Source organism: Amblyomma maculatum, chromosome 10 (assembly GCF_055883805.1).
Source record: "Amblyomma maculatum isolate TAMU_Amacu chromosome 10, ASM5588380v1, whole genome shotgun sequence".
Classification (NCBI taxonomy): domain Eukaryota; kingdom Metazoa; phylum Arthropoda; class Arachnida; order Ixodida; family Ixodidae; genus Amblyomma; species Amblyomma maculatum.
The window spans coordinates 142,115,159-142,131,364 of NC_139353.1; the positions used below are offsets into that span (position 1 = coordinate 142,115,159).

The window sequence follows — 16,206 nt, forward strand, 5'->3', positions numbered from 1 at the left end:
TTAGTAAAATAGTCAGGCACGTGGTCAAACACCAGTTCACCATTGCATACTGTAGCAAGCGACACTTTTTGCTAGGCTAATGAAGCCCCGATTTGGCCTTGGGTGCGCTTAAAGGTGAACTTAAGATACCGAAGCGATTCGTTGGTTTGTACCTAAGCTTTTATAGGGTCATGATGACGTTACTGTGCTTTCGCTGGAGGTACCAGCCGGGATGAAGAAAAAGGATTATTCTGTTATAGTAGTCGACCAGTTGTTGCAGCATAGCCACAGTAAAGCAGGACTAAAAAATGCAGCTGACCATCTAGTGCTTGTTTGTACAGGAGGCGCGTGGCGCGTTGGCGCTTTAACTTCTCCCGGATGGCTGCAGAATCATTCATGTTTTCGTTTCGACGCAAAGACCAAGCCTATTTTTCCAGTTCGCCTCGTCGCGTAACGGCGTGATGGCCGTGGTCGCACTCTGACCTTGAGCTGTTTCCTAGCAACCGCCTCAGCTGTCGGCGCGCCGAGCGGATGGCAGCTGCGGAGTTGCTGTCGCTCGCTTCGCCAGTTGTGCGCACGCGTGGTACAGACGAGGAAATGTGTCAGTGGGTGTATATTTCGGCGGGAGATGAGCCATGAGATGAGTCCGCAAGACTGAAAGACTTCGGCGTCGGAACAAAACCGGTAGAAGACAGCGTGCCGAAGAAGAGCGCATCAAACAGCTAGATTAGCGTCGTAAAGACGACGCGGCTAGACGAGCTCGCTTAGCCTCGGAAAGTGAACGTGACAATGGTCGAAGACGATGTTACAAGTTCGGCGACTCTGAAGGCAGCCAGAGACAACGCCTAATCACATGAGAATCCTAAGCGTAGCTAAGCAAGTTTCTTTGGCATATCACTTGGTTAACCACAGTTCAGTTCAGTTCAGTCGTTCAGTCGTGTCAGACTCTTCGTGACCCTATAGACTGTGGGTCCCCACAGCCCCTTTTAGCGTTTCAAACCGCGCGCGCTTACTTCTGTTTGTGTTGGTTTCCGCCCGGGCAGCGCGAGTACGCATTAGCGAGCTGCCCGGAGCGGGGGCGGCATGTTATCGGCGCGAGACAGAGGGTAGATAAGCGCGTCGGAAGCATGGCTCGTGGCTGTTTCGCCGGGCGGCCAGCCAGAAAAGGGCGGCGTGCCAGCGTCCCAAGCCGGCGGGATGCACACGGACGACGGAGCGGAGTCCTGCGAGGCCAAGACGGAAGCGGCGCCTGCAAGAAAGCCTTAGGAGTGTTAGCGTGAGTGCTGCCACGCAAGTAGCAATGCTTTTGTACCGTAAATCAACGCTTTGTACTCGCCCGATCCGCGCCGCAGTGTGTTTTGTGTTGTCGCGATGAAGCCCTGACCCATGTTCCGTTTTATTCAGCATAGTCCATTGTCGCGCACTTCGACGGCATGTTTCCAGCGCAGTTTGGACCAATGCTGTTTGTTTTCTATTTTATACTTTTCTGTTGATCCGGTTACTTCGCTGGTTACGTGCGGCAGCATTGCGTCGAGCGTCGTCGTGGGCTCCCTGCCGTACAAAAGCTTAAAGGCCCCCGTACGGTCGTTTTTAGAGGCGCTGCGCTCGTCCGCCTTCCGCCAGCTGGCGGACGCGTTCGGCACGGGTGGTGCATATGGTGCTATACGGTCACTTTGGGGCATCTTTTGGGTGGCGGACTTCTCCAGCGCTCTGATTGGCGCGCCTGGCGCGCGCTGCTTCGAACGTCGAAACGCTGCATATGACTGCTGCGGCGCTGGTTTGGGGAAACTTTTCCTCTTCACGGTGGCTCTCGATCGTCGGCTATCAAATTAATTTGCCCCCTAGTTGTAGAGTTATTGAGCCCCCGAATATACAGCACAAACAGTATAAACTGACCATTAGTAGAGCGATTAAGTCGCCGGCGATGCAATCATACAGCAACAGCGTAGACGCAGGCATGCTCCAGCGGCGCCTGCTTTCGCCCTCTACTTGGTGTGTTTATGTTAGTATAAGGAGAAGACGGCACGAATTTTTTAAGTACTCCCGGACGTATACATCGAAAGGTAAAGTGTATATATTCATATCTCTCCTGCCTGTGTTCGCGCGTTCACTTCGGTATAGCACTCGCGGCAAAGATGCAGGAGCTGGTCATTTAATGTTTTCATCCGAAATTACAGCCTAAACACATTTCACAACACGCCTGTTTTACTGTGAGAAAATAGACTGCAAAGCATAAACAAACATGCACATCATTTGTAACATGTACAGAAGCAATCTTTTCCGTGCGGTTCTCCCCGGTGGTAGCAATCTCTTAGTGGCGTACATTTCGCCACGTAATCCTCATTTCTGGCTGCAACGTACAGTTGTGGTGTTGCATATGAGATGAATTTGCACGCAGAAAATGTGTCGAGGTTCATGACAGTAACAAATCTTTAAAAGTGCATGGAATCATTTGTTATGGTATCCATGCCATAGCAAATGATTCAAACAGTGCATATTCAAACTATCTCTAAAATTCAATGTGTTTACTCCTTCAAAGACATTCAAAATAGCTGCTCAACTAGTTTATTTGTATTCAGTTTGGTTTTCAGCACTATTTATATTTGATTCAGCAGCAAGACTATGCTATTCATAATCAGTTTGGTTGGCAAAACTACAATTCGCATGCCCCCAGTACGCAATACTAGTTTCTCCATCTCTGTGCTCAGTGCTGCCTGTATTAATAAGTGCCTTCGTGTCAAGTGCAGCATACACTTCCTTTTCTTAACCTATGCCATTTGGTCTTCCTAGGTTTCACGTTTGTGCACTGCTTTTGTCATTCAGACACAGAAAGTAGCAGGTGAAATCTGGCGATTGATTGTTAACATGCAACACAGCTCAAGCTACTCAGCTGCGGCATGTAGAGAATTGTTGCCGATTGAGACAGCCTCTACGAGTCAAATTTGAAGTGAAATATTTGTACAGTTAGTGCTGAGCACAAATAAACAAGAATTATAGCACAATTGTGCTGCTGCTAAGGAAGGGTCCATTAAGTTTTCGAAACATTGCATGATATGAAGTGACTATTCTAAGTACAAATATGTATATATTGGATGTTTTGTGTGGAATGAGTGTTTTATTCTTCTGTTGTAGTTTTATTTCGCTGTTTCTCATACTTAAAAACAATACAGCTAAGAGTAAGCACTGAAAAGTCGCGTCACTGCACGACAGAGTAATAGTGCATGGCCGGAGCGGTCAGTTGGGATCAAGAAATACTTAGCGCCCACTGCCTTGCATCAGCTAAGGGTCCCCACTTGTAGAGGAAAACTGTCCAGGGGCTAATTGTAAAACAGTGACCTAGTGTAATGGCATGTCACTTAGTTGCCAGGACAGCATGCAGACTTCATTGAATTTTGACTTGTCTGTGAACACGAAATACTATACTTCTATGACTAGTGTACTTACCTACCCGACTCCTTTGCTTTGTTTACATAACTATCCTGCAAGCCCATACATCAAGTTCATCGTGGAGTGAATACACAGATCCTCAATACAATTCAAGGAACAGAAACCAATTGTAGTGGCATGTAAACACAGTGCAGTTCTCCAAAAGAGTCACGACAAAACTGTACCTTGTGATATTGAATAAAATATCCCCTCTGAGAATTCAATACTCTTCTGAGAAAGAAAACTGTGCTCGGAACTCTGATCTGTCAAATAAAAGAAAAATGGAAGAAAGCGAGTGTGTGTGGATGTTAGGAGTCCTTGCCACGGGAGGCTAAATGCCTTGCAAACCCGGATGTTTTATACTCGGTGGCTCATGTAACAAGTAACGAATGCAAAGACAGAGAGGCAGGGAAAGCAGCCCTGAACTGCAAGATGTTTACTAGGTCAATATTATAATTGCATATAGTGAGAAAGCTGCTGGATAATCTTGTCAATCCAAGCAAAATGCTTTTATTTACTGTTTACAATCACCTGGCCTGTTTGAGACTGATTAAAAAAATGCTGGCTATGCCCACCATCGAACCGTTTGAAATTATGGTTGCATTTTGTATACTTACTTATTTCCTTAATCAACTGAAACTGGCAGTGTTTTTTTCCTCAATGCTACCTATGCTTAAAAACCCATCTAATGTAGCTTTGTGTTTTGGATTGCTCATCTCAGTGAATTTTGTGTATTTACAGGCACATATGGAGGCTTCTGGGTCATTTTACAATATCACCAAGCAGCAGGTGTACCGTAAAAAACACATTTCATGCTTTGGTCAACCGCTGCAGGATCCTTCGTCAGGGAGTCTGTCTCTACAAAAGCATTGAATGTAAATGTATGGACCAGTGAAGCTTTACATACCTACCAGAGGATGCATGCATATGCAATAGTCATTCGCAACTCATCCATATGTGCCATTTAGTAACTCAAACAGCATCTGCCTTGCAATGGAAACATGCCACTAGAATGCTACATGTGCTGACCATTTTATGCTTGTAGTACTTGCTGTAATGCTAGTTGTTTCACACTGACCATTTGAGCGGCGCAAGGACATGATCACAGAAAAAGAAGATGGAAAGAAAGAGCGCCTTTCAATCCCTTTTCTTTTCCTGTGATCGTGTTCTTGTGCCGTTTTATTGATCATGTTATGCTGGGTTACTACTTCTTGAATGCGTAACGGCGCCCTCGCTTCACTGTCACTGGAAGGTTCCAGTTTGTGCCTGGTTCAATAGCCCTTAGTTTAGATCGCCCCACCAGATCCTGCTCGCCTGAAGAGCTCATGCTGCATGATACGTCATCCTGTCACGTGTTAGATGCGTGTAGGTTTCTATATGCATTCCTGATTTATTTTTTTGTCTGTATTTCAATGTTACTTTTTAGATGTTTCCAGGATCATGCACAAATTCCTGTGAAGCTTTGTGGATGCGTTCCTACCTGTGCTGTAGTGTGTTCATTTCCTTCTCTGCCATTGTCATTTCCCTTCATTCACTCTCCAGGCCTTTGGGTTGCGTCGAATAACAGTGGCCAGCACTACTGCTTCTTGTGCGCCTTGTTTTTGTGCTTTTCGTCTCCACTTTGTTCCCCTTGCCTTTGAGCAGTGTGGATGACTATATTGCTGGTTTCTTTTCTATCACAAATTGGTTGGTTGGTTGGTTTGTAGGTTTTAACGTCTCAAAGCAACTCAGGCTATAAGAGACGCCGTAGTAGAGGACTCCGGAAATTTTGACCACTTGGGGTTCTTTAACGTGCACTGACATCGCACAGCACACAGGCGCCTTGCTTATCGCCTCTATCGAAAAGCTGCCGCCGAGGCCGGGATTCGATCCCGCGTCATTTGATCCCGCGTCTTTGGGAACATTGAATAAATAGATAAGTTGGCAAAGCACTACTCTTGCTCATTCATTACAACTGTGTTTTCTTCAAGCATGCAGCCTTGTACTGTAGTCTCACTTCTTCACACTTGTGCAGTGTTGCATGGGGAGACAGGCTCTGTGGAATTTTCCATACAAAGGAGTCCTTGCAATGAGTGTATACAGTGACAGCTTCATTTAGGGGGACATTATAAAAATAGCCACTGAGCTCAACAGGGAAAGAGAAGTACATTGCTCTGAGAGGACACATAACATGTTGTAAGGTGCTGTGTTCCAGAGTCGTGAAGCGCACTAAGCCTTCGGTCAGTCCGAGATTTCTAACTAGGTACATGCTGACGCAACTGCATGAATTTTCACTTGACAACCATATCTTTGGAGTAGTTAGAAGCACTCCAATGATTTTAGGTGTGTATAGCATGGCTTTTTTGAGATTTCAAGCTGTTTGTGTTGCCTGATAGTAATGCTGCACTGGTCTGGTTGAAGCCAGGAAATTCAACAAAGCAAAGGATATTTTATCCAGATTTCTGCATGCTATACCATGAACAAAAAATGAATGTTGCCTGTCTGTAGCAGCAAACTTAAGCTGTTATATGCATATCCCCAGTTGTAGCATCACGCATCTGTTACCAGTATAGTGGTCTTTGAAGCCAGAAAATAAATGTTTATCCTCCCCATTCTGCTTCTCCTGAACATTTGGTTCTTGCCAAGTAATTTACATTTTCTTGCTACACTAAGCAGCAGCATTTAACATTCTCAAGAAGCATCACTTTATGCAGCTCAAGGCAATGCAAGGTAATGTATTTGTGCGACGGGATTTTACCCGAATTATCATGCTGTAGAGGGTTGACACTATCGAACCTTCACGGTTTAGTCTCAAGGAAACTTGTTTGAAAATTCATCTTGCTCAGTTGCAACTCGTTATTTGAATTCGTCTTCCCCTCAGTGTGATCAAGGGTCTTGCCCTGGTAAAAGTGTGCAAGTGTACCTGTATATTGTTGTATCATTGCAACTGGAAGAATGTTTAGCCAAGTTGAAAATTCCTTTCAGATTGTACATTTTTTTTTTCATTCTGCACCATAATATTGCCCAATTCATTACAGTCTTATAATGGGCCTTACCATCTTTCTTAGCCATTCATTTGGTGGCAGCTTGATCTGTTGAGCTAAAGATAGAGCCACAGAAGTTGATTACACGGCATTTGCTCTATTGGGACATGAATCTCTCCTCTTGTTTTTGGCTCAGCCCCAAACCCTCGGTACCCATCATAGATATGTACCCTTTTGAGAGAGGCAAGAAAACAGTTTTGTCGGCACACCATCATGATACCCAGCACCCACAACATAATGATTAATCAGAACAAGACGTGGCACAGACAAGACAGGCTTGCTATAATCTAGCTATAATTGCAAGAATTATACTTCATGAAGAATCAAGCCACTGAGTGGTGCCGATGCTTCTGTAGTCACATCAGAAAGCAGACAGGGGAGATCATTTCATTAATACAAAATAGTTTCCAGAAAGGTCACATCGCACCCAAGGCTGTTTTCAGGCACAGTACACACGAGCCACAATATAGATTTATGATGGACACGTTGCAGGGAAAAAGCCGTGCATGCATGGTCACTACAGGGGGAAGAACAAACGCGACTACCTGCACAGATCGAACTTTATTTCAGCATTCAGAATGCAAGATATGTGTAGTGAGCTTTTCAAACGAATCAAATACTTGCAGGCAATTTCAACCACAAAATAATTAAAAAGTAAAAATTAAAAAAAATGAATCACTGAGAGCAGGAAATCTGCAGTAAATAATAGGTGCATGTTATTGCCATTATGAAAAGCGTTTTTTTTGGCTGTTCATAAGACAATGAGGGAAATATATATTGCAAAACAATGCCGCTGGTCAGATGTTCACAGGATTTCACGTGACGTCTGAAGTGCTTACATGTGCAAACTGCCTATCTTGAAAGTCTTGTGAGTACAAAAGCTTATGAGATGCTATTTTCTGCATATACCTTTGGTTTTTCATTGTAATGCACTTGAAAGAACTGTGGTAGCAGCCCATTTCTTAACAAACTCAGTCTGAAATTAGCTGCTCCTTCTTACACCTCTGCGACGTGAACACTTGTGATCCTCATTGAGGTTTTCAGAAAGCATTGAAGCATCCGATGCTGCACGGCCGTTTTGAATGACCACCGAGAAGCTTCCTTCGTGAGCGTTAGGTGACATCGAGGGTGGCGACGCCCGCTCTCGGATGTGCTTCAAAACTCGAGCGCTCAGAAACAGCTTCGATCCAAGCAGGCTCGGGCACGATTGCACGAGTTGAATGCAGATCGAGTTCAATGAGGATCGAAAGTGTTTGTGTGACCGTGTTACATACCTTCTACTTATTAATTTCTGCATTGAATATCCGTAAATTTTTGCTCCTTGATTCATACTTGAGAGTACTAGCTTTCATTCGAGTGTTACTGCATACAGCTTAAGGCATGCCAGATGTAAACATTTGGCTTGTGCCATGTATTTGCACCACAAGGTTCACACTATGCTCTGTGAGCCGCATGATAAAGCTGAATCCATGGGGCTTTATATACTTTCGTGCAGGTGGTTTTCTACTGAGATCTTGCTTGCGGTACTCTTACTCTTTTATTATTATGGCTCACAGTGAGAGTTTTTTTTAATGAGAATATCATGAGGACTGTCCTGCACAATGTGCAGAAAACTTCCATCCTTCTAACCTTATACTGCTCCAATGGGGAAACTGAATAACACATAAGATGGCATTTCATTTCAGATTGTGTCTGTACTTTTCTTCCTGTACCATATAACACTGCCCAATCTATTACACTTGTCCTAAAAAATCTTACACACCTTCTTAGCTTTCTCATCATTTCTACGGTAATCGTTCCATTCACAGAACAAGAATGCGTCGTTTTTTTTTTTTGTTTTTTTTCTCGGCACTAAAACTTGGTTACAAGCCCACCGTGGTTGTGTGCCCACAACTCATACCAATATATAAAGAGGCCAAGAACACTAACAACAATGCCGTCCGTGCACGGTTGTAATGAGAGCATTCTGAGTACAACGATTAATCCCAATAAACACATCTGTCAAGACATCACACGAAGCAACGATAACAAGCAACCATCGCAAACATACTTCTCGAAGCAAAGCAACAGATTGGTGCCGGCTTCCCGACGCTTCTCCGTGCAGCCAAAATCGTTTCGCGCACGTAAGACACAGTTTTCAGAAAGGGCACTTCACACCCACGGCAGTTCTGAAGCACAGCACATACACGAAACACGATTGATATCAGTGATTGCTCGCGATCGCTGCACGCCGACGAATGAATGCGACAGAACGCATGCGACAAAAGTTGAAGTTGACGAACTCTGTGCGGCAGCCGGGCTGAGGACGCATGTCTCCATCCGCCCCATTGTTAAGACCTGGCGGATGCGTCCACGAGCGGACGGGCGCAGCGCCCAAATAGTGACCGTACAGCGGCCTTAAACGGGGTCGCTCTGGTCGTCTCCTGGACTGCGGTGTTATACGCGAAGATCACGTACGGCAAGATGGCGTCCCAGGTCTTGTGTTCAGCGTCGACGTACATAGCGATCATGCCCGCGATCGTTTTGTTCAGGCGCTCCGTAAGGTGATTGGTCTGGTGATGGTACGCAGTTGTTCGTCGATGGCTTGTGTGACTGTATTCCAGGAAGGCTTGTGTCAACTCTGCCGTAAACGCCGTTCCCCTGTCCGGGATGAGCACTTCTGGGGCGCCGTGTCGCAAGAAAATTTGTTTGACAAAACATTTGGCGACTTCTGCCGCGGTACCATTTGGTAGCTCTATTGCTTCGGCGTAACGGGTGAGGTAGTCAGTGGCCACGATGATCCACTTGTTACCCATAGACGAAGATAGAAAGGGGCCGAGGAGATCCATCCCAATTTGTTGAAAGGGCAGGATTGGGGACGGAATCGGGTTTAGTAGTCCTGCTGGTCTGATCGGCGGCGTCTTGCGTCGTTGGCACTCACGACACGCCTTCACGTAGTGAGCGACTTCGGCAGGCAGTTGCGGCCAGTAATACTTCTCCTGGATTCAACGCAACGTGCGCGCAAATCCGAGGTGGCCTGCTGTGGGCTCATCGTGCAACGCCTGCAGAATTTCTTGCCGAAGGGTTTTAGACACTACGAGAAGCTGCGCGGTCTTGTTGGGTGCGAAGTTCTTCACGAGGAGGCCATTGCTTAACGTGAATTATGATGAATGTCGCCTGAACACACCAGGAGGGAAGCGGTCTTTCCTTCCAAGTAATCGGCCAGCGTTTTCAGCTCAGGATCTGATCGCTGTTCTGCGAAACTGCTGGCGCTTACCGGTCCCAAAAAGGCGTCGTCGTCATCGTCCTTCGGGGGAGCATCGACGGGAGCGCGGGATAAGCAGTCTGCGTCGGAATGCTTCTGGCCCGACTTATAGACTACAGTCATGTCAAATTCTTGAAGTCGTAGGCTCCATCTGGCAAGGCGGCCGGAGGATCTTTCAAATTAGCCAGCCAGCAGAGCGCGTGATGGTCGCTTACCACCTTGAATGGTCGGCAGTATAGGTATGGGCGAAACTTAGAAGTGGCCCAGATGATTGCAAGGCACTCCTTCTCGGTCGTCGAGTAATTGGCTTCGGCTTTTGTGAGTGACCTGCTAGCGTAGGCGATTACTTTCTCCTGTCCGGCACTCTTCTGGACGAGAACGGCTACTAGGTCCACACTGCTCGCGTCGGTGTGAATTGCGGTCTCGGCGTTTTCATCAAAGTGGCCAAGTACAGGAGGGCATTGCTGGCGGCGCTTAAGTTCGTCGAAGGCTTCTCCTTGCGGCGCTTCCCGTTTAAAGGGTACGTCAGCCTTTGTAAGCTGGGTCAACGGTTCGGCGATCCGCGACAAGTTTCTGACAAATCGTCGATAATAAGCGCACAGCCCAAGGAATCAGCGCACAGATTTCTTGTCGGCAGGCGGTGGGAATTGTACGATTGCAGCTGTTTTCTCTGGTTCTGGGCGAATACCGTCCTTGCTAACGATGTGACGTAGGAACCGGAGTTACGAATATGTTACGAGGCAAGTCATTTATGTAGATAGAAATAATAATGGCCCAGGAACCGATCCTTTTGAGACGCCTGAATGCACAGGCGCTGATTGTGAGTAGTGATTGTTTACACAGACGAACTGAGTTCGGTTACTAAGGAAGGCACGAATCCAGTTGAGTATCTTAAGATTAAGTTTAAGGTGGCTCAGTTTTAAAAGAGAAAGAGAATGACTAACTTTATCTAAGGCTTTTGAGAAATCTAAGAATAGGCAATCTGTTCTGAATTCAGAGTTAGAGAGGTATGAAGGTCGTTAGTGAAGGCCATTAACTGTGTTTTACACGAAACGAATTTGCGAAATCCATGCTGCTTTGGATTAAAGAACTGGATAGCTTCTAAAAGGTTAATAACTTGAATAAATATAATGTGCTCAAGAACTCTGCATGAGACGGAAGTAAGTGAAATGGGACGAAAATAAGTGGATCGTGAGTATCTGCAGATTTATGCACCTTAATGACTTTTCCGGTAAGCCAGTCATAGTGAAGGATGTGATAATCGAAGCATTGCGAGAAGAGACATTGCAGTATAATAGAAAAATACTCAACAGTATTTTTAAGGAATTTGATGCTGATGTCATCGATGCCGCATGAGGATGACACTAAGTTGGTTAATGACACTCCGAATTCCTTCTGACGAAATGACAATGGCGTCCATTGGTAAGAAGTGATATGCTTGCTGTGAAGGTACCGTTGAAGGACCGGTGGAGCTGGAGAAAACCTTGATGAAAGTGTCATTGAAAACAGCTGCGCGGAGTAGTCTTTTTTTATTGTAAAGACGATTAAGGTACCGGTTGTACCACAGAACAACAAAGTTCGTATATACTCTCTTTAGAGGTATATGCTTCTTTATAAGCTCAGAAGCCGTTTTTGAATAATTCCCAACTACAATGAACACTGCGGTCAAGGTACGCATGCAAAAATTCATCTACAAATGAGGTCAGATTGATGCTAATAGCATGAACGTCATACTTACTGTAATCTCTGATATGTTTGAAACGCCTACGCGAACGTGTTACTGGCAGAGAGAGAGGGTAAAGTGGATTATCTCGTGATCGCTTAAACCAGGTAAGGTGATAATAGTTGGCATGATTTCTGGCGAAGACGTAAAGACAAGATCTAGAAGGGATGACGTGGAGGGAGTGACGCGTGCTGGTAGTTCAACGAGCTGCGACAACCCAAAATCAGAACATATGGAAAGGAAATTTTCAGAATGCGAACATCACGAAACCAAGACTGATTTGGTTTGCTTCCATAGAAGGTCTGGGTAGTTGACATCCCCTAACAGAAAGACAGACACACCCGGAAAGCGAACAGAGATTTCAATCAGTGAATCAGTTTATTTCCAGTTTTCTTTACAAAAAACTGAGGGCGGCAAGATAAAAGCAGTCGTTACGACCGCTTGACAAGCCTCGCCACCCCTACAAAGAGGCAGTTTTGTAGCGACTGGAAGGGGCGAGATTTATATTCACTTGTTGTTACACACGGAAGAAATAGAAGGTAAAAGATGCATACACTCAAAATTATCTGGGTACATCTGACGCATACACTCAAAATTATCAGGGTATATCGGACGTTCAGGAATAAAAAGAAAGGAAAAAGAAACATAGTGGTTACATAACATTACAATTCAATACATGTTTGCAGAAGCACAGTACAATCAATTTATTCAAGGGATGTGTTCCGAATAGCTGCGGAAGACATACTCTGCAACTGGTCATAAAACGGCGTGTTTAAATACTTGGGGAATATATATTTTAGTGTAGAAAGACCGTAATTTTTTCGGCATCGCGGTAACGAGTAGGTAGGGCTTTTTCGTGTCGTATACGGCGTTTAGTGTCGGGTAAGTACCACCATGTTAGAAAAGAATGTGTTGTTATTGGCCGTTGTTTTTTTATAGAAGGATGCAAACCTGTAGTCAAACGTTTTGTTGATCGGTATTATTTTGTATTGCAGGTAGATCGGACTTGTATGTGCGGTATATGGCACGTTAGCAATCACACGAAGTACTCTTTTCTGCAGAATTAAGATCTTCAAGATGTTAGAAGCTGTAGTTTTTCCCCAAACAAGGAAGCAATACGATAGATAGGAATAAAAGAACGCGTAGTAGAGGTGCAGCTTTGTCTTGACAGGAAGAATATACTTATTCCGTGCAATAATCCCGACATATTTAGAGAGAGCTGCGCAGACTTTGCTCACATGGGCATCCCAGGACATAGTGGCTGAAAACACGACACCAAGTGAGGTATATGTTTGTACATACTCAATGGGAGCTTTAGCTAAATAGAGGATTGACACATTGATTATGTGTTGCCCCTTTAGATGGAATAATAAAGCCTTAGTTTTTTCCTTGTTTATTTTTAATGAGTTTAGCGATGACCAGTCTGATAATGACGTCAAAGTTGTATTTGCGTTGTAGGTTAGTTCTTTAATGTCCCGCGAAGAGAAGAACAAGCTTGTGTCGTCTGCATATATGATGTATTTAAATAAACTGCTTATGTTGGATATGTCATTGATATATATGTTTAATAAAAGAGGTCCCAGAAGGCTGCCCTGTGGTACTCCATTCCTAATTGGAACCATATCAGAAGGGAACTGATTTATAAGCACATACTGATAGCGAGCGCTGAGATATGATTTAATGAGACAGAGGGCGTGCCCGCGTATACCATATTGGTCGAGTTTCTTAAACATAGTTTCGTGGTTAAGCGTGTCAAATGCTTTGCTAAAGTCAACGAAGATACCCAAGGTGAGAAGCTGATCTTCGAAGTTATTTAATATGTATTCTTTTTGATCCATTAATGCGTGCTCAGCTGATCTTTGTTTTGTGTGAAACAATATTGGCAGTTGGCAATTACGGAGTGCTTCAATAAAAAGTTGTAACGTCGGTACGTTATTCGTTCTAACTCCTTGGAAAAAACTGGAAGTATAGATATAGGTCTGTATTTCCGAGATTGTTTTTATCGCCTTTTTTATACGTAACCACGACTTTAGCTATCTGCATGGCCGCCGGAAAATGTCCTGTTCTTAGCGCAGCGTTGTATATATGAGTGAGACAAGGGACTATTAAGTGCAGGACGTATTTTACAGGTTTACTCTGAATATGGCAGGAGTCTAGACTGGACGTGTTCTTTAAGCTTATAATCTCGGAATAAACCTCAGCTTCACCTGCTGCTTCCAAGAACATAGATTCCCCTAGACTGTCACCCATATACCGAAAAATTCCTGGGTTATGAACATTGTTTCCAACTTCAGAGAAATACTTATTAAAGGCATTAGCGAGGGACGGGCCGCCTATTTCCTTGCCATTAATGACTAGGCTCATAAGATCCTGAGGTTGGTTATTTCGATTTAGAAGGATGTTTAGCCGTCTCCACTTTTGTTTAGGGTTATGGGAGAAGTTTATATTGAACAAGTCATTATAATAAGCGGTACGAGATTATCTAATTTCATAATTTAAGCGGTTTCGCAGGGATATATAACTGGCTAAGACTTCGGGAGCTTTACTCTTTATGAAAGTTGCAAACAACTTATGTTTCTTTCGTACTAAGCGCACTAGACGAGGAGTCATCCATGATTTTCGCGCTTTTTGTGAGGGAACTATCTCGACAACAGGAAAACAATCATAGATTGGGAGAAAGAGCTGAAGGAATTGCTCATACGCATCATCGGGTGCTGTCTTCTGGAAAACAGGATTCCAATTCACAAGTGAAATACGATTGCTGAATTGATCGAGGCGGCTTTGGGAAACGAGCTGCCGACACACTTACAGCAGGCTTATGTTTTGGTTCTTTAGGAAGGAGAACGAAAATAGGAAGGTGGTCACTTATGTCGGTTGCAATGCGACCGGCAAGAAACGCGTTTTCATGATTGATAATGAGAAGATCTAAAGAAGAAGATGAATGGGAAGTGACACGTGTAGGCCCGTGAATCACATTTCGGAAACCAGCCATTTGTATGGCGGTTAGCATTTTTTCTTGCACTGAGCTTTTCGTGCTCATATCTATGTTAAAATCACCCCCGATACAAGTAAGGAAATTTTCAGAAAGCAAAGATAACTCATGCTCGAAGCTACAAAGAAACTGGGCTATATTACCATGTGGGGGTCGATAAACTACACAGAAAGCATGGCAGCCAGATGTAACTGTCAGCATTTCTATGTTCTCCTCAGTTACGCAGTGATCGTATAAGATATCAGAAGAATACTTTTCTTTTATCAGTGCTGCTACGCCTCCGCCCCGGTTCTTAACACGAATAAGAAAAAATGATCTGTACCCAGGAAGGTGGATGACGTCACTATCTGAGCGATACCACGTTTCGGTTAGTAAAATAACATCGAAAGGACTGGCGAGGCTGTCTAAAAAGTATGTTAGTTGGTCAGCTTTGTTAACAGCCGATTGCATATTTAGATGTAAGATCTGGCAGTATTTGTCCGTGTTTCGTAAGAAATATGCGCTGAGTTGCGATAGTGTGAAGAGTGGTGTTTCTTCCATTGAAAGCCTGAGCGGAGGTACTTCAACATATGTCGCTGTGCGGTATTTCTGCCGTCATTTTGGACAAATCTGCTCGCGAGTGAATTTGTACTATGGAGGAGACGTCAGTTTGGCGGGCCAGAATAGTGCCGTTCTTTGTCCACACATGTTTCCATGAGACTTCCTTCTTTTTTGCTATGGCAGCGCCCAGGAGCCTTTTGTTGTCCGGGGTTAAGTGTTCGTTCACAAAGATCGGTGTCGTTGATAGGCAATCTGTGCCGACATCCTTGTTTGTGAGACGCAGCTTTTTCGCCTTTTGTAGTACTACGTCCAGTTTAACACGGGATTTAAACTGAACAATAACGTTGGGGCTCTCTGAGTTGCGGGTAGGCACACGGTGGCAACGCTCTACGTCAGACTCTGTGATAGGCTCATGAATAGCCTTTCCAAGGTTAGTCACAAGACACGACATTATTCTCGTCCTGCTGCAGGACACCTTTAATTTCAATATTACACCTTCGGGAATACTGTTCTCCTTGATTAACCTTCCTTTCAAGTTCTTTAATGTTCTTTTCAAGAGCATAGTATTTCAGGCGCAGTTCCTCATTTACTTGCTCCAGCTGAGAACTTTTTGCCTTTTCATCTTCTAGTTGCTTCTTTAAGTCCTCAATTTCAGCATTTGCGTGGTCAATGCTTTTATTCATTTCTGTTTGCTCGTTTCGAAGTAACCGGATTTCATTGCGCATGCTTCGTTCAAAAGCTTCTCGCGACGTTTTAAGCTCCTGCTTAAGATCCTCCTGCAGTTTCAACAAGTCGTTTTTTGACATTTCCAAAAAATAAAATAGAGTACACACAAAAGCGAAGCACAAACTTGGCAGCAGCGGCGACGATCTAGAACAGACGTTTCGCAGAGTGCGTGAATACTAAGCACAAGCACTAACCTGCAGAACCAAGCAAAGCAGAGTGTTAGGCGTTGTTTCCCTTGCGTCGTCGCTACTGCCAAGTGAGGAGTGTAGCCAGCGATAGCAGTTATATAACCAGGCCGTGGTACGTCACTGCAGCCGGTGATTGCAGATTGTCTGTGCCGTTGATAGCCACGTCTCCTGGTGCTGGTTGTCTTGTCAGGCCGTGCGTCCAAGCTTCGAGGGGGCTCAGTCGGCGTGGGACTTTACCAATGCAACGGGCAGGAGCAATCTGCAGAACCAAGCAAAGGAGAGTGTTAGGCGTTGTTTCCCTTGCGTCGTCGCTACTGCCAAGTGAGGAGTGTAGCCAGCGATAGCAGTTATATAGTCAGGCCGTG

At 44.7% G+C, this 16,206-nt stretch overlaps 1 protein-coding gene across 1 annotated transcript in view; it reads left to right on the forward strand.

The window, feature by feature from the left end:
* The first annotated feature begins 547 nt into the window (after positions 1 to 547).
* Positions 548 to 16,206, forward strand: part of LOC146177593 (uncharacterized) — an 81,985-nt gene continuing 66,326 nt past the window's right edge. The window contains exon 1 of the mRNA XM_084581596.1: positions 548 to 1,255. Coding sequence (XP_084437722.1) covers positions 1,107 to 1,255 — 149 coding nt within the window. The 5' untranslated portion in view covers positions 548 to 1,106. The remainder of the gene's footprint in view (positions 1,256 to 16,206) is intronic.